General features: G+C 44.5%; 1 protein-coding gene across 1 annotated transcript in view; it reads right to left on the bottom strand.

Annotated features, from left to right (window-relative positions):
• GLUD1 (glutamate dehydrogenase 1) overlaps nucleotides 1-23,845 on the bottom strand; it is a 53,988-nt gene extending 30,143 nt beyond the window's left edge. Inside the window, 2 exon segments of the mRNA XM_038743403.1 lie at nucleotides 23,293-23,645; nucleotides 23,647-23,845. Of these exon segments, the coding sequence (XP_038599331.1) occupies nucleotides 23,293-23,645; nucleotides 23,647-23,744 (451 nt within the window). The 5' untranslated portion in view covers nucleotides 23,745-23,845.
• Nucleotides 23,846-24,466: the final 621 nt, after the last annotated feature.

Genomic DNA, 24,466 nt, shown 5'->3' with positions numbered 1-24,466 from the left:
GTGCAAATTCAAGGGCAATGGTGACACATAACCAATCGCATTTATTGAGCGCTTACTGTGTGCAGAGCACTGTACTAAGCGCTTGGGAAGTACAAGTTGGCAACATATAGAGACGGTCCCTACCCAACAGTGGGCTCAGTCTAGAAGAGGAGGAAATGAGGGTATATTCAGAGAAGACCTCTTGGAGGTGTGCTTTTAGTAAAGTTTTGAAGGTGGGAAATTGAAAGTCTGTTGGCTATGAAGAGGGCAGGTATTCCCGGCCAGATGCAGGAGTAGGTGAGGGGTCGGCATCAAGATAGAGGTGATTGAGATACAGTGAATAGGGTGGCCTTAGAGGAGCTAACCAGCGAGGTACCGTAGAAGGAGGCAAGGTGATTGAGTTCTTTAAAGGTGATAAGAAGTTTCTATCAGATTCGGAGGTGCATGGCAAAACACTGGAGGTTCTTGAGGAGTGCAGAAATTGGGACTGAATGGTTTTGTAGAAAAATGATCCGGGCGGCAGAGTGAAGAATGGGACTGGAGTGGGGAGAGACAGGAGGAAAGGAGGTCAGCAAGGAGAGGTGGGACCGGATAAGTGAATGGATTAAAGTGAAGAGGAAAGGGCAGATTTCAGCAACACTGTGAAGGTTGAACAGACAGGATTTGGTGACAGGCAATATGGGTTCGATGAGAAAGATAAGACGAGGATAAACCCAAGGTTGTGAATGGGCTTGTGAGACAGAGAGGGTGGTGGTGCTGTCAACGGTGATGGGAAAGTCAGGGGAGGTCAGGTTTGGGTGGGATTATGAGGAATTCTGTTGGGACATGTAAAGTTTGAATTGTCAGTGAGACATCCAAGTAGAGATGTCCTGAAGGCAGGAGGAAATATGAAATTGCACAGAAAGAGACATATCAGGGCTGGAGACGTAGATTTGGGAATCAACCACATGACTGAAGTCATAGAAGTGAATAAATTCTCCAAGGGAATGGGTGTAGATGGAGAAGAGAAGGGGACCCAGAACGAAGCTCTGAGGGACTCTCCCAATTAGGGGGTGGGATGCAAAGGAGGGGCCTGTGAAAGGGACTGAGAAGGGTCTGTTATATTGTTATACTGTATTCTCCCAAACTCTTAGTTCAGTGCTCTGCACACAGTAAGCGCTCAATAAATAAGACAGACCGATTGGGAAGAGAACCAAGAGAGAATGGTGTCAGTGAAGTCAGGCTTGGATACTGTTTCCAAAGGGGGATGGTCGACACTAAGCTGAAGGCAGCTGAGAGGGGATTAAAGTCAAGTAGAGACGATTGGATTTGGCACGAGGGAAATCATTAGTGACCTTTGAGAAGGCAGTTTTTGTAGAATGAAGGGGCGGAAGCCAGATTGAAAGGGGGTGGGGGTGTCAAGGAGAGAACTGGAGGAGAGGAATTGGGAAGCAGCAGGTATAGACAACTCGCTGAGACTGGAGATGACTGGTAGGAGGGAGATGGGGTGACAACTGAAGAGAGTTGTGGGGTCAAAGTGGGTGGGGTTTTTTTGTCAGGATAGGGGAGACAGGAGCTTGTTTGAAAGCAGTGGGAAAGAAGCCATTGGAGAGTGAACATTTGCAGATGGCAGTCAGGAAGGGAAGAAGGGAGGGACAAGTGGGATCAAGTGGGAAGGGATGGGGCTGGAGGCAGGAGATCTGTGGAGATACTGTTGGGAAAGAGGGGATAATGGGAAGAGGGGCAGGAGGACAGAGGGACTGGAGAGGAGCAGGGGAAAGCACACCTGATGGTTTCAATTTTCTCAATAATGTGATCAGGTCATTTAGGGGTAAGAGATGGGGGAGACAACTGGTGAGGGCAGTGGGCATGGAGGTCAATAAGGATGGAGAAATAACATTGCCGGGCAGAGGGGAGGCAGAGTTAAAGCAGACAAGGATGGATTTCAGGTGGACACGGTTGGCCTGATGGCTGTATTTCCACCAGCAGAACTCTGAAGCTCATGCTCAGGAGGGAAGGAAGAGCAAAGGCTGTAGGTTAGTGGTTTGAGATGGCAAAGGACTAGGGGATCAAGTGAGTGAGCTCAGTAGAGAGGGTGGTGTTGAAGGCATCGACTCAGTTGTCAAGGGAAGGTAGTTTGGGTATGGAGACTAAATGGGGCATGGTGACTTCAGAAAATTGGATGGCGTCAGATCGTAGGACCCTGTGGGGGAACAGGACAGAACAGGAACAAATACAAAACAACCAAATAAAAAAAAGGAACTTGCCTCCTAATTAAAGTGGACAGCCAGGCGGAAAGGTGAGAGTCAGAGAGAGACTGCACGTACATGACATTTACAATCAGAGGCATTTATTGAGCACTTACTGTGTGCAGAACATTATGCTAAGTGCTCAGGTGAATGCAGTACAACAGAGCTCATAGAGTCTCTGTCCCCAAGGAATTTATAGCCTATAATCATCAGGTTTTCTAGTCTCCCTAAGTTCTCAAAAGCAAGCGGTTCTGCAGTCCTTAGGCAGCTTTTAATGCTGATGGTTCCTGTGTATGTACATTTACTTTAAGGATGCTATTTTCCCCTATTCTCCTTGATTTTCTATTTTACATTAAAAATGTCTTGCTTGGGTCTTCAGTGATTTCCTCAGTTACTGACAACTCATCTTTTGTTGGTAGATCTTCTAAATCATAAGCTCCTGTACCCCAAACACAATAGTTTTATATTACTAGTATTAAATACATGTTTGCTGGATGCACCAATTCAAAACAGCATTTGGTTGAACATTTACTAAAAGTTCAACAGAAAATCAATTCTGAAAAATCCTAATTCAGATCTGAGTTCTGGAACAGAACACTTCTGGGCCCTGCTGCTGCTTCAGTCTTATTTTAATATCTACTGACACCTCTGGAAAAAACAAAATTGAGCAAATTTCCCATGGACTTTATTTTTTTTAATCCATTATTTAGAACTAATTTGCTCATTTTAAGATAATAATTTAGTTGTGTAACAAATCCAAGTAAGTCTTTTGCAGAATTACCTGAAATAAGGTAAAACTGCTGACCACCTCCAGACTCTTCCTGATATACCGCCAATGACAACACAAATTTGAGTGGCTCAATGCAGTTAGTGACTGTGAAATGAGTTTAAGCTGTCAGAAGAGGGAAAAATATAGAAGGGCCTAACACTGTTTTTCCATTTTCATATAATTTTTGACCAGTCTTGGTGAGATTGGCAGGGGGCCAGGGTGGGACTACTTATCTGCAAAGAAAAATTTCTTCACTGTAATGAGCTAAATTATGACCATACCAGGGGCTGGAACCTAAGCTCACTTAATAGTCATGGTCCGAAAGTTACCTACCATTAGAGGCCAGGAGTTTTATTTCTACCTGGACTGAATGTCACCTCTGAAGTAGGTGTCATCTAGGGCTAAAAGGAAAGCACATTATTTTCAGAAATAGCCCCAAAGAGCTTCTTCTGAATGACAAAGAGACTTCCCTTTCAAACCAGTGGTATTTATTGCATAAGGTGAAGCAATTCTTTGCATTTACACCCCCAAAAATACTTCTTTAGTATTTAGAAAGTATTTAGAAAGTATTTCTTTAGTATTTAGTCATTATTTCTTTAGTTTAAAACGTTCTTCCAAGTCTTTAACAAAGGCACAAAGCAAACTTCAGAGATCCACAGTACTTATTTGCAATTCAAGGTCCCCTATTAAAGATGCTCCAAGAATTGGCACATTTCAAGTAAGTGCCTCTAGACTGTAACCTAACTGTGGACAGGAATCACTCAATCAACTCCAGTATATTGAACAGTGCTCTGCACACAACAAGTGCTTTATAAATACCATTGACTGAAATACCACCTTGCCTTTAACACAAGGAATTCCACAATGCAAAATGACTGACATGCATCCATTCAATCGTATTTATTGAGCACTTACTGTATGCAGAGCACTGTACTAAGCGCTCGGGAATTACAAGTTGGCAACATCCCAATTGACTTTGGCTTTAGCGCTTAAAATTATTCTGGAACCGATCTGTCAACCAGGCTCAACAGACAGTCCTTGCGGGGGGAATCCCTGAAGCAACAACAACAAAAAAACTGAAATCCTCTCCTTACCTCTCCCCGGCTTTTTTAAAATGGTATCTGTTAAGTGCTTACTATGTGCCAGGCACCATACTAAGTGCTGGGGTAGATACAAGCTAATCAGTCCATGCCCCATGTGGGGCTCACGGTCTTAATTCTCATTTTACATATGAGGGAACTGAAGCACAGAAAAGTTAAGTGATATGACAAAAGTTACACAGCAGAAAAGTGGCACAGCCAGAATTAGAACACATGTCCTGTGATTCTCAGGGCTGTGTTCTTCCCACAGGCCATGATGCTTCAATTAAAACCAAAAAAACCCCCTACCATCTCAAAAAAAAAAAAACCACACCAAAAGTCTCTAATATTGTCTCATCCAGTAGTTCATTTATTCAATCCTATTTATTGAGTGCTTACTGTGTATGCAGAGCACTGTACTAAGCACTTGGAAGAGACAACAATAAACAGACATATTTCCTGCCCACAGAGAGTTTACAGCCTGGGAAAAGGGGAGACAAGAACCTTCCTTTAATGCATCAATAACAATTAACATACTCCTTTGCTAATTTTCAGAGGCTGTAGGTAGGTCAGCTGTTCAAGGCTATAGGGTTCGATCAAAGTGCATCTGTTCTCATTAAGGATAATTTCTTTCAATGGGATTAGTAGCCATGTATTTCAAAGGGAATCAAATACTGCAATTTTACTGCAATGCTTATAGCTAGCTTCCTGAGAAAAATTCAGCTCTAGAAAATTAGGTGATTTACTTTTAATCAGCCATAGACCAGAAATTGAGGAGGGAGAAAAAAAAAAAAATCTTCCTCCATCTAGTTTCTGATTTAGTCACTCAGAAAATGAAGACATAATTCTTATTATGGCAAATTATCAAGTTTGGCTTTTTTAATAATAATAATGACATTAAGCACTTACTACGTGCAAAGCACTGTGTTAAGTGCTGGGGTAGATGGGACACAAATACTCATTTAGTATTAAAATCTAATTAATCATCATCAACAGAACATACTTCAGTATTTCCCACAGTTTAATGTATTATTCAAACGATAACCTTTGCATTTTTCCCCACAAGCACGATGTTGCAAACTGAAAAAGGCATACTAAATGAAGCTCATTTTTCAAGAGAAAAACAAGCTGCCCTATTACAAAAGGCCTGGAATTATACCAGGCGTCAAGATACAGACTTATGTTTTCATGATAATCCAGCAACCAAGTTCTCGCTGGATGAGTCCCAGAAATTTTTTTTTTTTACAAATGGATTTTTTTGTCCCTCAACCACACCCAGTCAGAGCTCAAAGACGTTATGTTTCAGAAGGGGAAATGGCTACAATTATCACCACTATTTTCCAGAACAGGAGAAAACATTTCAAACAGTCACTTTGGTGACTCATTAGGGAAAGAAGTACAATTTCAGTTTAGAAGGATGTAGAGAGAAAGGAAGCAGTTTGCTTTTACAGTCTTCAAGTTCAATACTCCTAAACTAAAACTTATCTTCTGTCCAAATTCAATTTGTAAAATTGTAGACATCATGTTAGACATTTTTTAAAAAATCATATTTTGCCTATATGCCAGGCACTGTACTAAGTGCTGGGCTAATACAAGATAATCCATTCATTCAATCGTATTTGAGCACTTACTGTGTGCAAAGCACTGTACTAAGCGCTTGGGAAGTACAAGTTGGCAACATACAGAGACGGTCCCTACCTAACAGTGGGCTCACAGTCTAGAAGATAATCAAGTTGTCCCAAGTGGGGCTCACAGTTTTCATCCCCATTTTACAGAGGCGCTAACTGAGGCACAGGGAAATTAAGTGGCTTGCCCAAAGTCACACAGCTGACAAGTGGCAGAGGCACGATTAGAACCCACGACCTCTGACTCCCAAACCAGTGCTCTTTCCACTAAGCCACGCTGTTTCTCACATAGCCCCTGTCCCACACGGGACTCACAGTCAATCCCCATTTTACAAACGAGGTAACTGAGGCATAGGGAAGTGAAACGACTTGTCCAGGGTCACATAGCAGACACAAACATTAGAGCCGAAATTAGAACCCAGGTCCTTCTGACTCCCGGGCCCATACTCTTTCCACTAGGCCCTGCTACTTCTCTTGCATTAACACTTATGAGTTAATGCACGGGGTGTCAAAGTAAATCAGTCCAAGTTCTGAATAATCAAGCTGATTATATGCATCAAATGGGTAAGGAAAAAAATCGACAAAAAACAAACAAGTACTCTCTCTGGCAGTTCAACCACTCACATGGCTTCAGCTATCCTGTATGGGTAGCACCCAAATGCTCAGCTCAAGTCCCGACCCCCCTCATATGTCCTGCAATCCCACATCTCCCTTGCCTCCAGAACATCTCTAGTTGGATGTCCAGCTGGCACCTCAAACAAGTCAAAAAAACCTCTCACCATCCAAAGACCACCAACCTCCCCGCCCTATAAGTCCACAACATTTATGTTATCCTCCACTCTCTGCTACTGTTCAAGTCTCACATTCAGTCGGCTGCCAAATCTTGCTGTTTTATCCTGCATAATTACTTCCCGGACCCAGTCCTTCTTCTTCTCCCAAACCAGTACCACCCTGGTACAACCTCTGGCCTTTGCCCAGCTAGACAGCTGCGTTAGCCTCCTCGCTGGTCTCCCAACCTCCTTCCAAACTGTACTAGGCAATGCTGCTTGGATTACCCCCCTGAAGGTTTGTTTGGCCCACATTTCTCCTTTCCTCAAAACCTGCCACTGGCTCCCTGTGTCCCTTCTCATCAAAAACACCTCACAATCGGCTCCACTTTTCCTATCCACTCTCTTCCCTATTCTCCCGGTCAGTGACTTCCTCTTCTCAAGAACGGGAATGCGTCTGGGCCCCTACAGTGATGCCACTGAGTTTGGATCAGCTCAGTTTCATTCAGGACTCCTCTTTCTCCCTGCACCTGGTCCCTGGGACCGTGGAGGAAAGGAGGAGACAAAGGGATTTAGATCCTCTCAGTCCTACTGGTTGGGGACAAAGGGAAGAATCTGGACCAGATGCTTTTGGGTGGTTATTGGCTATTGACATAGGTCTCCTGGGCATGACTCAACTCCAGGATGATTCACGGTACCCTAAGGCCAGAGTGAGGGGGCTGCCTTGAGACAAACAACAATAGGACAGATTCCCATGGTCAACAGTTGGTGGGCTGGTTTTTCCACCCCCCCTTTTTTTTTTTTTTGCTAAAATACCTCAAGAGTAACAGCAAATTGATCCAAGGAGAAAGAAGACCATTCTGAAGTTCCCTGCTTTTACAAACTCCTCAATTTAGGGGTGAGGGGAGGTGAGAAGACATCAAAGTTCCAGAAAAGTGGCTTATCTAAATTTTCAAAGTAGTTGAAAAAACATTATTGGAATCACATGTAAGAGTCAAACTACACACTGTAAGAGTCAAAATCCTAGAGCCATGGGTGCCTGATACATTCCTATTCTCGTGCCCAAATTTAAACAGGGACTGATAACGGAATGCAACCATTTCCATAGTATAATCAAGCAAGAAACCACTGAAATAAATATGCTTAAGTGTCCATGCTCAATGATTAGGAATGAAATGTGCCAAATATATTCAGGCAGTCCTTGTGAATACACTAAAGACAGCGTCTTAAGCAGAATCTCACTGGAGATACTGCTGCATTACTTTACACACAAAAGGATATCTAAAAATCATTGCTTCCTAGTATTCTCAGTTTTCCAATCTGTGAAAACAGGATATTAACAATAATAATAATAATTTTGGTATTTGTTAAGCCCTTACTATGTGCCAAGCACTTTTCTAAGCGCTGGGGTAGATACAAGGTGATCAGGTCGTCCCACATGGGGCTTAGAGTCTTCATCCCCATTTTCCAGATGAGGCAACTGAGGCCCAGAAAAGTGAAGTGACTTGTCCAAAGTCACACAGCTGCTAAGTGGTGGAGCCGGGATTAGAGCCCACGACCCCATTTACCTGTCTTTTAAAAGGGCTTCTGGTTGAATACACAAAACTCCCTGCAAGTGGTATCATCACAAAAATACCAAATGTGAGCAAGATATTAAAATCTCAAGAGCTAAAGATCTTTCATCACATTTTACTCTCTGGCTATATAAAATAAAACTTTTACTTCATATACCGGCAATTTCACCAATTGTCCTATATAAAAATGGTTGGGATAGCGATGTTTCTCTGTCCTTTTAGCTTCCTTCTTCCTGATCAAGGAGGTGCATGACTTCCTGAGCTCTGTAATGTATACTAGGAAATGAAATCAAAGTGTTCATATTACTGTCGTGCTGATGCAGAGGAAAGCAGATCAATTCACTTCACTTTACATTTTTTTAAAAAGTCAGACCTCCAGTCAGTGAGTTACTTGTTAAGAGGGTTTGGATTATTGTTACATCTATTTTTAACCTTCAAGAGTACCATTACAAGGGACACTTCTTGTCACTACATAAAGTGAATCAGTAATTTCATCTCCAAATTTACGTAGAGTGATTATTCCCTAGTTCAGGGTTGCACCACAACAGACTATCTGCTCAATTTTATTCTGTAGGCTGCAAATGATAAACCCCATTAATTTCCAACTCCAAAATTGGACTCTCAGATGTGCTCTAGGGCTGGGCCACTAAGAAAACAAAGGCTATATAAGGTCTAATTACATCTGGCAAAGGAACCTGTTTCAGATTTATGAAAAATGCCTTACATATTGAGTTTAACAGTTAACAGATAATCTGAACTCAAGATTAAACTACCAACTGCTTTGGTGGATAAACAAGATTGGCCCTCCAAATGGGATTAAAAAGTAGTATCCAGATCTAGCGCTACTAAAATTTTGAAAGGCATTCCGTACTGGAGGTAAAAGCTAATTGTCATTCTATCATCTTTCCCTTTTTCTATTTGTTTCCTAGGAGCTCAAAGACATTTTCTGGATTGGTTGAAACCTGAAGGCTAGGTGGCAAGTTCTTCCCATCAGGAGATTTACAGGACAGTCCAACAATCAAATCGCCCTAATCTTCCCCCTAGTTGATTGTTCTGATAGACACAGATTGGAAAAAATGGCATAGAAGGCTAAAAGTTGTGCTAGGAGTAGAATCTTTGCTTTTGGCAGATGCTAAAAGACCTCAAGAGTGAAGAGAGAAAAGTGACGAGTTATGATGGAGAAAGGAAGCTGCTAATACCACATTTCCTGATCCAACCCGAAAGACTGGGAGAAACAGAAGAAACAGAAAACAAGCATTTTGCCTACAATAACAAAAATAGGAAGATTAGAAGACAACAACATTTTAATTGGCTCACAGGACTTTGCCGGGTGTTCATTAATGTGCAAGTGGAGTCCAGAAGATAAATGAGAATCATGCAGTTTCAGAAGCTTAGAAGTAAACAGAAAAATATTTTTTTTAAACACTTCACACACTTTCTAGCAAAAGTTGAAGTTAAAATCTTGCTATATGTTGCTTTGATGCTATCTGGTTGCCTACTTAAGTTCCTATTTCCTGTTCCCTTATTTAGATTATTTTTCTTCTTTAGCAGCTGACAGTTGGACAGGAAAAAGCAGCTGTGGTTTCCGTTATCAAGCAGCCTTTCCAGATAGGTCACTATGTGGGTACAGTGAGAGAGATGGCAATCCCATGATCAGGTTTTTGTTCCTTATGCTTCAAATGGCCACATCTGAGTTACAAGGAAATCTCTCTCCCTTTGAAAAACTTAGAAATATTTTGAAGAGACTAAAACTGTATTTGCCATCATGTTTTCTGACTAGCATCAGTACTAATTTCTGGGACTTAATGATAATAATAATAATGGCATTTATTAAGTGCTTACTACGTGCAAAGCACTGTTTTAAGTGCTGGGGAGGTTACAAGGTGATCAGGTTGTCCCACGAGGGGCTCACAGTCTTAATCCTTATTTTACAGATGAGGTAAGTGAGGCCCAGAGAAGTGAAGTGGCTAGCCCCAAGTCACACAGCTGACAAGTGGCGGAGCCGGGATTTGAACCCATGACCTCTGACTCCAAAGCCCGGGCTCTTTCCACTGAGCCACGCTGCTTCTCCTACTTAAGTTCCTGTTTCCTTGATTTCAAAGTCAGAAGGAACAGGAAAAGGTACTCTGGGGATGAAAAATAACTTCAAGATGACACGAATAGTTTGCCTTTAAATCAATCAATCAATCAATCGTATTTATTGAGCGCTTACTATGTGCAGAGCACTGTACTAAGCGCTTGGGAAGTACAAATTGGCAACACATAGAGACAGTCCCTACCCAACAGTGGGCTCACAGTCTAAAAGGGGGAGACAGAGAACAGAACCAAACATACCAACAAAATAAAATAAATAGGATAGAAATGTACAAGTAAAATAAATAAATAAATAAATAAACAGAGTAATAAATATGTACAACCATATATACATATATACAGGTGCTGTGGGGAAGGGAAGGAGGTAAGATGGGGGGATGGAGAGGGGGACGAGGGGGAGAGGAGGGAAAGGGCTCAGTCTGGGAAGGCCTCCTGGAGGAGGTGAGCTCTCAGCAGGGCCTTGAAGGGAGGAAGAGAGCTAGCTTGGCGGAGGGGCAGAGGGAGGGCATTCCAGGCCCGGGGGATGACGTGGGCCGGGGGTCGACGGCGGGACAGGCGAGAACGAGGTACAGTGAGGAGATTAGCGGTGGAGGAGCGGAGGTTGCAGGCTGGGCTGGAGAAGGAGAGAAGGGAGGTGAGGTAGGAGGGGGCGAGGTGATGGACAGCCTTGAAGCCCAGGGTGAGGAGTTTCTGCCTGATGCGCAGATTGATTGGTAGCCACTGGAGATTTTTGAGGAGGGGAGAAGCAGCGTGGCCCAGTGGATAGAACACGTGCCCTGAAGTCAGAAGGACCTGGGTTCTAATCCTAGCTCAGCTGTGTGACCATGGGCAAGTCACTTCATTTCTCTGGGCTTCAGTTACCTCATCTGAAAAATGGGGATTAAGACTGTAAGCCCCATGTGGGAAATGGACTGTGTCCAACCTGATTAGCTTGTATCTACTCCAGAGCTTAGTACAGGGCATAACAACCATACAAAAAAAAAAAAAATGTATGAGTCCAAAAGGAAATCCAAATCTAATTTAGATTAATTTTTACTCATTAACCTGTATGATCTCATTGGACCTTCCATCCCACAGATAAGCGCTACATTTGAGGATTTATTCATTTGACTTTGCACGAGTCCATTTGAGTTTTCATGAACTTTAACCAGTTTTTGGCAGGTAAGTACAATTCTTGTTTAAAAACAAAGCATTCTGACCCTACTTCTACTTCCTGTGTGGTAATGGTAAAATTAAAAGAGAACAAGGCCACAAAGGTCCATTCAATAGGTCTTGGAAGTTGTCTTTGATAGCCACTGTTAGATTTTTATTTGGGTCAAGCCTCCCGTTCCTTCTCACTCCACAAGGCAATTCTAAGAACCCGGGAGGTTTCAAAAGACTTCCACAGTGAATGGTGTGATGATCAAAAGAAGTAACAGCAATTTGTGGCCAACTGGGAAAGATTCTTTGGCTGAAAAGAGGCAGCAGAAAAGAGGGGAAGTGATTGGGATTCCAAATTTCTCAAGATGCTTTTACGGGGGGGAGATAACAGTATATAGCAGTAAGATAGATTCATCATATAGCATTCTAAAACACTCAAATTATCTATTAGTTCTCACACTTTTGGTTATAAAAGTGCACTAAAAAATTTTAGCTGTAAATTGGAAAAAAAATTTGGAGAAAAAGATGTATTCCATTGAACCCAATGGCATTACACTGCCTTGCATATGGCAAAAAAGTACTTAAGCGTCAGCACATAAAAAGGGCAAAAACAACAAAACAAAATGATTACTTGAAGATCAAAAATGGTAAGTTATTCTAGAGCTTAACAGTGCTTCTCACTTTCCACTTATTGATGCCCAACTACTCGCCAGCTTTACATAGATGAATGAGCACTGAGTGTTTGTCTTTCTACCTGCTAGATTTAATGCCAAAGTAAACTGCCAGTGAGATACATTAAAAACACATGAGTTGGTGGAAGATTTGAGATACTCGATTTAAAAGGTTATTTCAATTGCTTCCCCCACTTAATATCCTTGGAAATTAAGGGGTGTTTGACACCTGGGCATTCTGAGAAAGGATGCAAGTTAGAAATGACATTGTTCAGTAGGGCATGAAGGGACAAAAACCATCAGCTAATCTAGTAACGTGATAACCGGGTCAGAGCAGGCAACAGTACACATAGATGGGTAAGGAGGAGGATAAGAGTCCTACTGATTTTGAACTCCTACTAATTTTGAACTGTCAACCTTCCAAACATGTGGGAGAACACATTAAAATGCATCTGCCAGATCTGATGTATTGTACTCTCCCCCAAACACTTAGTATAGTGCTCTGCACACGGTACGTGCTCAAAAAAATACCATCGATTAACTAATTAAAGGAAACAGCTTCAGTTCAGGGCTAGCCTAAAAGTCATCTGGGACATTTTATTCGAGACTCAAGTTCTTATTTTCTTTCATTCTTCTCGTCTTAGTTTCTATTCTCACACTGAGGTGTTACATTAATCTGATGAAAAATACTTACCTAAGAAAAGTCAGTATTGTTACAGCTCTGGTTTAAGATGAGCAATTAAAATTAACAAAAGGCATTAGAATCTTTAAAGGGCCACAGAACAATGACATCTGAGTACTGTTCTAAAACTGGTGATCCGAACAAACTTATAATTATCATGCTGAAAGCTCGTACATCAAGAGAAGCAGCATGGCTCGGTGGAAAGAGCACGGGCTTGGGAGCCAGAGGTCATGGGTTCTAATCCCGGCTCCGCCACTTGTCAGCTGTGTGACTTTGGGCAAGTCACTGAACTTCTCTGTGCCTCAGTTACCTCATCTGTAAAGTGGGGATTAAGACTGTGAGCCCCACATGGGACAACCTGATCACCTTGTATCCCTCACAGCGCTTAGAACAGTGCTTTGCACATGGTAAGCGCTTAACAAATGCTATTATTATTATTATATTGATAACACATTCTAGACGAGCATTACCAAGGATCTGATTTTAGGCTCCTTGAGGGCAGGAATCGCATTTACTAATTCTACCACACAAGACTTAGTAGGGAGCTCTGCATAGATCAAGTGCTCAAAAAAAATACCATTGATTGATTAGTTTCCACTGGGGGGGGAGGGGAGCATCATCATCATCATCAATCGTATTTATTGAGCGCTTACTGTGTGCAGAGCACTGTACTAAGCGCTTGGGAAGTACAAGTTGGAGTTTCGTTCAAAAGAATATCAAGATTCTTCAGAGTTTTACCCAGCAGCCACCTCACTAGAAAGATTATTTTCACATTACTCCATGTTAATTTCTTACATTTTAGCACTAATACAAATTTAAATTAGAGGAGGGTGGTGGCAGAGGAAATCAAGTACCTATTATTGAACTTGTGTTCTAGGAATGTCCTCTTTAACAAAAGGGTCAGAATGCAGAGCAAGTGGGTAATTAAAACAAAAAAAACCCCAAGAACACTCTAAGCTCATTGTGGGCAGGGAATGTGCCTACCAACTCTGTTGTATTCTCTCTGTATTCTCTCAGTACAGTGCTCTGCACACAATAGGCGTTCAAATACCACTGATGAAGAACTTAAAATGCCATGAAAGGAGTAAACAACTCAAAAGGGTGTATCATGTCCCAGAAAACTACAGTTAGGACAAAAGATTAGGACAAGTGGGGAAGGGAGAAACATAGACAATGCAAAAAAAGGAATCAGTACAATGAGAGAAACCAGTTATCTCCCAGGAAGAAATCCTGGAGAGCCTCCTATCACTGGAGTGTTATATAATGCATCTGCACTCCACCCTAAACTGTCCTTTAAGGTAAACACTTCAACAAATACCTTTAGAAGCACTGTCCGGATAGGAAAAGCTGAGACTCTGGGGTTAGAGCTCAATGGGCCAAAATTGAGGATTATTACTCCAATATGTAGGAATGATTATTATCAATAAAAACAACAGTGTTTAATATCTGCCAGGCACTTAACTATGAGCTAAGGGAGGCACAAGATAAAAATCTGGTCAGATATAGTCCTTCCTTGTCCCATATGGGCCTCACAGTCTAAGGGGAAGAGAGAACAGGTACTTAATCCCCGTTTTACAGATGAAGAAAATGAGGCCCAGAGAAGTTAAGAGGTTTGCCCAAGGTCACAAAGCAGACAAGTGGGGGAGCCAGGATTAGAAACTCCCAAACCCATGCTCTTTCCATTAGGCCACACTGCCTCCTGGCTATGAATTATGTTCCTATAGTAGGCTTCCTTCTAGGCCTCCAATATCAGGGTTATGTCTCAAATTTGCAATGGTCTGATCAAGACCAGTTTACTGCATATTTCTCTGCCTCTTTGACCAGCTGTTCAGCATGTAACAGTCATTCTTTAATGACACCACCTAAGTTACTTACAGTTCTGATTCTTTGAAAAATGAAGAGACTCTTCATGTACCTTTGTTGGAGGCAGAGCTATCAAAACAGGACACATTTTGGGGGTTTGGGATTTAAAAAAAAAATCCTGTGTTGCTACAATAAAAAGCACACGACTGAAGTAAAAATCACGGTAAATCCTACACTTTGCACATCCTTGCTCTTTATTAGACAAATGGACAACCAAACTAGAATTTAACCCTGAAGGTTAAGAGATGCAAGTGGACCAACAGGAAAGGCACTGTCCTGTCTACATGTTTTGCTTCGTTGTGTCTCCCCCTTCTAGACTGTGAGCCCGTTGTTGGGTAGGGACCGTCTCTATATGTTGCCGACTTGTACTTCCGAAGAGCTTAGTACAGTGCTCTGCACACAGTAACTGCTCAATAAATACGATTGAATGAATGAATGAATACCCTGCACTTGCAGAAGAAATAGGGATGGAAGAACTGATTCTGCAGCAAGCATTCTGACCTTAAAAGCAGCAATCGTTAAGAACCACTCCTCCATTACAAGTCTCTTTTTCCTTACATTAATAAAACCCTCCTTTTTCACTCCATAAAGAACTGACTTATAAATGTACAAATTTGCAATTAAGAGGAAAAAAAGACTCTCTCCCAAGTAGTTACGTCTATCCTTTCCATTAAAGTTTAATGAATGTGTCCTGCAGAGCCCAGGTCTACCACTTAAATCAAGGGGAATTATCATTCATTCATTCAATCGGATTTATTGAGCGCTTACTGTGTGCAGAGCACTGTACTAAGCGCTTGGGAAGTACAAGTTGGCAACATATAGAGACGGTCCCTACCCAACAGTGGGCTCACAGTCTAGAAGGGGGAGACAGAGAACAAAACAAAACATACTAACAAAATAAAATAGAATAAATATGTAGAAATAAAATGAATAAATATCACATATTAAACATCTTCTCCAAGAGGTTCTTTTCCAGCAAAGCCCTCATTTCTTCTCCACCCTGTCCCTTCTATGTTGCCCTTGCACTGGGATATCAACTTGTACTTCCCGAGCGCTTAGTACAGTGCTCTGCACACAGTAAGCGCTCAATACGATTGAATGAATGAATTGAATGGATATCATTTACACCCCTCCCTCAGCCCCACAGCACTCACGCACATAGTCATAATTTTTTATATTAATGTCTGTCTCTCTCCCCTTAGACTGTGAGCTCGTTGTGGACAGGGAACGTGTCTACCGTCTCTACTAGACTGTACTGTCCCAAACACAGTGCAGGACTCCACACACAGTAAGCACTCAATATTCATTCATTCAATAGTATTTTAGCACTTACTGTGTGCAGAGAAGTGTACTAAGCACTTGGGAAGTACAAGTCCACAACATATACAGACTGTTCCTACCCAACAACGGGCTCACAGCCTAGAAGGGGGAAACAGACAATAAAACAAGTAGACAGGTGTCAAAACCGCCAGAATAAACAAAACTATAGTTATATGTACATCATTAAGAGAGCAGTAAATATGAACAAGTAAAATAAAGTAATAAATATGTACAAATGACGATGTTGACACCTGTCTACATGTTTTGTTGTCTTTCTCCCCCTTCTAGACTGTGAGCCCGTTATTGGGTAGGGACCGTCTCCATATATTGCCGACTTGTACTTCCCAAGCGCTTAGTACAGTGCTCTGCACACAGTAAGCACGCAATAAATACGATTGAATGAATGAATAAATGAATTTAAAGTGCTGTGGGGAGGAGAAGGGGATAGGGTGGGGGGGGCGATGGGGAGGGGAGGAGGGAAGGAAAAAGGGGCTCAGTCTGGGAAGGCCTTCTGGAGGAGGTGAGCTCTCAGCAGGGCTTTGAAAGGAGGAAGAGAGCTAGTTTGGCAAATGTGGGGAGGGAGGGCATTCCGGGACAGGGGTTGACGGCAGGACAAGCAAGAACGAGGCCCAATGAGGAGGTTAGTGGAGGCAGAGAAGCGGAGTGTGCGGGCTGGGCTGGAGAGAAGGGAGGTGAGGTAGGAGGGGGCGAGGTGATGGACAGCCTTGAAGCCAAAAATGAGGAGTTTTTGCTTGATTCGTAGGTTGGCAGGCAACCACTGGAGATTTTTGAGGAGGGGAGTGACATGTCCAGAGCATTTCTGTACAAAGATAATCCGGGCAGCAGAGTCAAGTATAGACTGAAGCGGGGAGAGACAGGAGGGTGGGAGATCAGACAGGAGGCTGATGCAAAAATCCAATAAATACCAATACCACTGATTGATTGAAGGGCCTATTTAAAGTATTTAAGGGACCAGATTCTCTAAACATTACAAGGCGCAATAATGAGATCCTTTCTCCCATGTTAGGAAATGTAATTGTAGTTTTCCACACAGACAGCTACATTCTTCAATTTTCTATCCTAGCAGCTTCAGAGAAGTACAGTGGTGACCGGAAAAGCAAAACAGGTAGAGGTGTCCTCTACTCAAAGAAGGAGACAATCTGACCCCAGTACAGGAAAAGGATGCATTTGCACTCCACCCTAGCCCTTTACGGTAAACACTTCAACAGATACCTTTAGAAGCACTGTCCGGATAGGAAAAGCTGAAACTCTGGGGTTAGAGGTCAATGGGCCAAAATTGAGGATTATTACTCCAAGCTGTAGGAATGATTATCATCAATAAAAACACTAGTGTTTAATATCTGCCAAGCACTATACTATGCGCTAAGGGAGGCACAAGATAAAAATCTGGTCAGATACAGTCCTACAGATACACCAGAAAACACAACTGCCCCACCTAAACTTTAGCATTCTTTGGTCTCACTAAGTAAAAACCACCGAGCCCAGTCTCCATTTACAGTACTCTATATTCCTCCCTACAAGCTCGAATTAAAAGTTAACCATGGGACCTTTCCCACCCCCCAGAACTGTTTCTCTTGATTGGCTACCAGAAGGAGTTTGTGCCCTTCAGCTTTTCTGGCGGAATCCCCGACCAAATCTTTAATAGAAAGGGCTGTGCGGTTTTAAATGTATTTTAAAAAGACTCCTGCTTTAGAACGACCCCGGGGCGATTTCATTAAGGAGATCCGTGTAGGTAAAAACATCCTTTTGGATCTGGGGGTGGGAGTAGATCATTTTGCCAACTAATGCAAGGGCCCACATAGGCCTGAGAACGTAAAAACATGCTTCCGAGCCCGTTAGTGACAGCTTGATGGTGGGGAGAGTTGAAGGCAGGGCCAAGTTTAATCCATGGCATTTAATGAGTGTTGTGTGCAGAGGACTGAACTAAGCGCTCGGGAGGCCACAATACAGCAGAGTGGGTAGACGCCGATCCCTGGCCCACCAGGAAAGGAGAGTCTAGTAAGACTCGATCAGAGCTGGGCGAACCCCACCTCGGTCCAGCAGCCCTGGCGCCTAGTACAGTGCTCTGCAATACACTGAGCGCTCACTCAATCCGACACTGATTGATTGACTGCCTGCCATGAGCGCTCACTCAATCCAACTGATTGATTGATTGCCTGCCATGAGCGAAGGCGGGAGGGCCGGGCCGTGATTCTGCGAGTACCAATCCCTGCGGCGGAGACGCGGAGGAATGTGGAGTTGGGATCGGGAATCGGTGCCTGGCGGCTACCTGAACAGCTCCCCTATCCTGGGAAAGGGCAACCCCCGGGCCTTGGGGGAGGGGGTCCCCTCTTTTTCGGGGGCGGGCCCGTTGTGGGCAGGGATTGTCTCTACTTGTTGCCGAACTGTACTTTCCAAGCGCTCAGTACAGTGCTCTGCACCCAGTAAGCGCTCAATAAATACGACTGAATGAACGAATGATTTTGGGCGTGGGAGACCTGCAGGAAGCAATGCCCTTCCTGGTCAAGGGGGCGAGGTTTTACCCCACGGGACGGCGAGCGGGTGATGATGATGGCATTTGTTAAGCGTTTGCTAGGTGCCAGGCACTGTACTGAGCGCTGGGGTGGAGCCAAGCAAATAGGGATGGACACAGTCTCTGTCCCAGGTGGGGCTCCCAGTCTCCATCCCCATTTTACAGACGAGGCAACTGAGGGCCGGAGAAGTGAAGTGACTTGCCCAAGGTCCCACAGCTAACAAGTGGTGGAGTCGGGATTGGAACCCACGACCTTCTGCTTCCCAGGCCCGTGCTCTATCCACTACGCCGCGCTGCTTCTGGTTTGGGGGAAGTCAACAGTGGACAGACCCAGGGCCTGGGGGGTCGGACGGTCGTGGGTTCTAATCCCGACTCCGCTACTAGTCTGCTGGGTGACTTTGGGCCAATCACTTCACTGGGCCTCAGTTCCCTCATCTGTAAAATGGGGATCGAGTCGGGGAGCATCCCCCCCACGGAACAGGGACCGTGCCCAATCCGATTCGCTTGGATTCTCCCCCGGGGCGCTCAGTACAGTGCCTGGCACCCCATGAGTGCTTCGCAGGCATCCCAGTTATTAGCGGTGGAATCAGGGTTCCTCTCCCAGCAAGGTTACTGCCTCAAGGAACAGCGGGCCTTGAGTCAGGGGGTCGTGGGTTCTAATCCCAGCTCTGCCACTTGTCAGCTGTTTGACTTTGGGCAAGTCACTTCACTTTTCTGTGCCTCAGTTCCCTCCTTTGTAAAATGGGGATTGAGACATCATCATCATCATCATTATTATTATTCTCTGTGCCTCAGCTCTGTCATTTGTAAAATGGGGATTGAGACTCATCATCATCATTATTATTATTATTCTCTGTGCCTCAGTTCCCTCATTTGTAAAATGGGGATTGAGACTCATCATCATTATAATTCTTCTCTGTGCCTCAGTTCCCTCATTTGTAAAATGGGGATTGAGACTATGAGCCCCACATGCTACCTGCTGACCTTGTATCTACCTCAGTGCTTAGAACAGTGCTGGGCACATAATAATAATAATTATTATATAGTATATAATTATAGTAAACACTTAGCAAATGCCATCATTATTATTATTCTCTGTGCCTCAGTTACCTCATACGTAAAATGGGGATTGAGACTGTGAGCCCCACATGGGACAACCTGATCACCCTGTGTCTACCCCAGCGTTTAGAAGAACAGTGCTGGGCACATAATAATAATTATTATTATATAGTATATCATTATAGTAAGCACTTAGCAAATGCCATCATTATTATTATTATTCTCTGTGCCTGTTACCTCGTTTGTAAAATGGGGATTGAGGCTCATCATTATTATTGTTATTATTCTCTGTGCCTGTTACCTCATTTGTAAAATGGGGATTGAGGCTCATCATTATTATTATTATTATTGTTCTCTGTGCCTGTTACCTCGTTTGTAAAATGGGGATTGAGGTTCATCATTATTATTATTCTCTGTGCCTGTTAACTCATTTGTAAAATGGGGATTGAGGCTCATCATTATTATTATTATTATTCTCTGTGCCTGTTACCTCATTTGTAAAATGGGGATTGAGACATCATTATTATTCTTCTCTGCGCCTCAGTTACCTCGTTTGTGAAATGGGACTGTGAGCCCCACGTGGGACACCCTGCTGACCGTGTATCTAATCCAGCATTTAAAACAGTGCTGGGCACATAGTAAGCGCTTAACCAATGCCATCATTATTATAATTATTCTCTGTGCCTTAGTTACCTCATTTGTAAAATGGGGATTGAGACTCATCATTATTATTATTATTCTCTGCACCTCAGTAACCTCATTTTGTAAAATGGGGATTGACACTCATCATTATTATTAGTCTCTGCACCTCAGTTTCCTCGTTTGTAAAATGGGCATTGACACTCATCATTATTATTCTCTGCGCCTCAGTTTCCTCATTTGTAAAATGGGGATTGACACTCATCATCATTATTATTATTCTCTGCACCTCAGTTTCCTCATTTGTAAAATGGGGATTGACACTCATCATTATTATTATTATTATTATTATTCTCCGCACCTAAGTCACCTGCTTTGTAAAATGGGGATTGACACTCATCATCATCATTATTCTTCTCTGCGCCTCAGTCACCTCGTTTGTAAAACGGGACTGTGAGCCCCATGTGGGACCCCCTGCTGACTGTGTATCTACCCCAGCGTTTAGAACAGTGCTGGGCACCTAGTAAGAGCTTAACAAATGTCATCCTAATCATTATTCATTCATTCATTCAGTCGTATTTATTGAGCGCTTACTGTGTGCAGAGCACGGTACTAAGCGCTTGGGAAGTCCAAGTCGGCAACATAGAGAAGCAGCGTGGCTCAGTGGAAAAGAGTGCGGGCTTTGGAGTCAGAGGACATGGGTTCAAATCCCGACTCCGCCAGCTGTCAGCTGTGTGACTTTGGGCAAGCACTTAACTTCTCTGTGCCTCGGTTACCTCATCTGTAAAATGGGGATGAAGACTGTGAGCCCCCCGTGGGACAACCTGATCACCTTGCAATTTCCCCGGAGCTTTGCACGTAGTAAGCACTTAATAAATGCCATCGTTATTATTACCCCAGGGTTTGGAACAGTGATGGGCACCTAGTAAGCGCTTAACAAATGCCATCCTAATCATTATTCATTCATTCAGTCAGTCAGTCAGATTTATTGAGTGCTTACTGTGTGCAGAGCGCTGTACTAAGCGCTTGGGAAGTCCAAGTTGGCAACATCTAGAGACGGTCCCTACCCAACAGCGGGCTCACAGTCTAGAAGGGGGACACAGACAACAAAACAAGGCCTATTATTCATTCATTCGATCGTATTTACTGAGCGCTTACTGTGTGCAGAGCACTGTACTATAACTGACCCGCTGTTGGGTAGGGACTGTCTCTATATGTTGCCAACTTGTACTTCCCAAGCGCTTAGTACAGTGCTCTGCACACAGTAAGCGCTCAATAAATACGATTGATTGACTGATTATAACTGTGAGCCCCCCATGGGACAACCTGATCACCTTGTAACCTCCCCAGCGCTTAGAACAGTGCTTTGCACATAGTAAGCACTTAACAAATACGATTGATTGATTATAACTGTGAGCCCCCCATGGGACAACCTGATCACCTTGTAACCTCCCCAGCGCTTAGAACAGTGCTTTGCACATAGTAAGTGCTTAACAAATGCCATCTTTATTATTATTATTACTAAGCGGTTGGGAATAATAATAATAATAATAATGGTGGCATTTATTAAGCGCTTACTATGTGCTAAGCGCTGGGCGGATACAAGGTGATCAGGCTGTCCCATGGGGGGGGGGGGGGGGGGCTCAGTCAACCCCCATTTTCCAGCTGAGGTAACTGAGGCCTAGTCTTTCAGTCTTTTAGACTGTGAGCCCACTGTTGGGTAGGGACCGTCTCTATATGTTGCCAACTTGTACTTCCCAAGCGCTTAGTACAGTGCTCTGAACACAGTAAGCGCTCAATAAATACGATTGATTGGTTGATACAAGGTGATCAGGTTGTCCCATGGGGGGGGGGGGAGCTCACAGTCAACCCCCATTTTCCAGCTGAGGTAACTGAGGCCTAGAGAAGTGAGGTGACTTGCCCAAGGTCACACGGCTGACAAGTGGCAGAGCCGGGATTTGAACCCAGGACCACTGCCTCCAAAGCCCGGGCTCTTTCCACTGAGCCACGCTGCTTCTCGGCAGTACAATGTGGCAATCAATCAATCGTATTTATTGAACGCTTGCTGTGTGCAGAGCACTGTACTATGCGCTTGGGAAGTCCAAGTTGGCAACATATAGAGACAGTCATCATCATCATCATCAATCGTATTTACTGAGCGCTTACTATCATCATCATCGTCATCATTAATCGTATTTATTGAGCGCTATGTGCAGAGCACTGTACTAAGCGCTTGGGAAGTACAAATTGGCAACATCTAGAGACAGTCCCTACCCAACAGTGGGCTCACAGTCTAAAAGGGGAAGACAGAGAACAAAACCAAACAAACTAACAAAATAAAATAAATAGAATAGATATGTACAAGTAAAATAAATAGAGTAATAAATATGTACAAACATATATCCATATATACAGGTGCTGTGGGGAAGGGAAGGAGGTAAGGAGGGGGGATGGAGAGGGGGACGAGGGGGAGAGGAAGGAAGGGGCTCAGTCTGGGACAGTCCCTACCCAACAGTGGGCTGACAGTCTAAAAAGGGGGAGACAGAGAACAAGACCAAACATGCTAACAAAATAAAATAAATAGAATAGATATGTACAAGTAAAATAGAGTAATAAATATGTACAAACATATATCCATATATACAGGTGCTGTGGGGAAGGGAAGGAGGTAAGAAGGGTGGGATGGAGAGGGGGGCGAGGGGGGCGAGGAAGGAAGGGGCTCAGTCTGGGACAGTCCCTACCCAACAGTGGGCTGACAGTCTAAAAAGGGGGAGACAGAGAACAAAACCAAACACACTAACAAAATAAAATAAATAGAATAGATATGTACAAGTAAAATAGAGTAATAAATATGTACATATATACACCATCATCATATTTATTGAGCGCTTACTATGTGCAGAGCACTGTACTAAGCGCTTGGGAAGTAAAAATTGGCAACATCTAGAGACAGTCCCTACCCAACAGTGGGCTCACAGTCTAAAAGGGGGAGACAGAGAACAAAACCAAACATGCTAACAAAATAAAATAAATAGAATAGATAGGTACAAGTAAAATAGAGTAATAAATATGTACAAACACATATACAGATGGCAACATATCTTGACGGTCCCTCCGCAACAGTGGGCTACTGTTGTTGCCAACTTGCACTTTCCAAGCGCTCAGTACAGTGCTCTGCACACAGTAAGCGCTCAGTAAATACGATCGATTGATCGATTGATTGATTGATTGTCGTGGAGAAGGGGGTGTCGGGGGGGGGGGGCGACTGACCTCCCTTGCAGGGGGTGCGGTGCTGGCTGTGCTGGGCCCGGTAGCCCTCGACCACCTCCCAGGCGCCGTCGTCGCGCTTGATGGGGAAACTGAGGCTGAGCACATGGTTGCAGGGCTTGATGATGCGCAGGATGCCGCGCACCCGGTTCCGCTTCTGCTCGTCGCTCTCCCGGGTCTTCAGGTCCTCCACCAGCTTGTCCTCCACGATGCCGGCGCCGCGGTCGAAGAAGCCCTCCACCATCTTGAAGAAGTTGGGGTCGTCTTCGCGGTGGGCGGAGGAGGAGGCGGAGGCCTCGCAGTAACGGCGGCGGCAGGAGGAGGAGGAGGGCGGCGGAGGAGGAGGCGGCGGGGGGGGACGAGGCCGGGCCGCGGAGGAGGACGACGGAGGAGGAGGCCCCCACCGGTTCCGCGGCCCGGGCCAGCAGCGCGGCCTCCCCCAGGCACCGGTACATGGCGGCGGCGGCGGACGAGGGGAAGGAGGGAGGGAAGCGACCACCAGGGCGGTGGCGACGGCTGGAGCCGGAGGCGCGCGGGCCCGGACGGAGAGGAGCGCGAGGGGAGGGGGAGCCTGCGCTTTGAAGTGGCGGTTTCCCTCCCCCCCCCTTCCCTCCCGCCTCCTTCCTCTCACAGTCTAACGGGAGGGAGGGAGGGAGGGCCGGGGTTTTAAGTGGCGGTTTCCCTTCCCCCCCCCCCTCTCGCCCGCCCTCTCTCTCTCCCTCCCTCCCTCACGCAGCCTAACGGAAGAGAGGGTCGGGCTGTTGCTCTCGCTCTCTCTCTCTCTCTCTGTCTCTCGGGAGGGCCGGGCTTTTAAGTGACGGATTTTTTCGCCCCTTTCTCTCTCCCCACCAACGGGAGGGAGGGCTGGGCTTTTAACTGGTGGTTCCCCCCCCCCGACTTTTCTCTCTCTTCCTCTCCCCCCCCCAACTGGAGGGAAAGCCGGGCTTTCAAGTGGCGGTTTCCCTCCCCCCCCCTCCTTCTCCCCCCCAAAAAAAAATTGGAGAGAAAGCCGGGCTTTTAAGTGGCGGTTTCCCTTCCTCCCCCCCTCTCTCTCCCACCCTCCCTCTCTCCCTCCGCTCCCTCCCTCTCTCCCTCCTTCCCTCTCCCTCCTTCCCTTTCTCCCTCCCTCTCCCTCCCTCTCCTCTCTCCTTCCCTCCCTCTCCTCTCTCCTTCCCTC

This window comes from Tachyglossus aculeatus, chromosome 3 (assembly GCF_015852505.1).
Source record: "Tachyglossus aculeatus isolate mTacAcu1 chromosome 3, mTacAcu1.pri, whole genome shotgun sequence".
NCBI lineage: Eukaryota > Metazoa > Chordata > Mammalia > Monotremata > Tachyglossidae > Tachyglossus > Tachyglossus aculeatus.
This window is presented reverse-complemented; position numbering and strand designations above follow the sequence as displayed.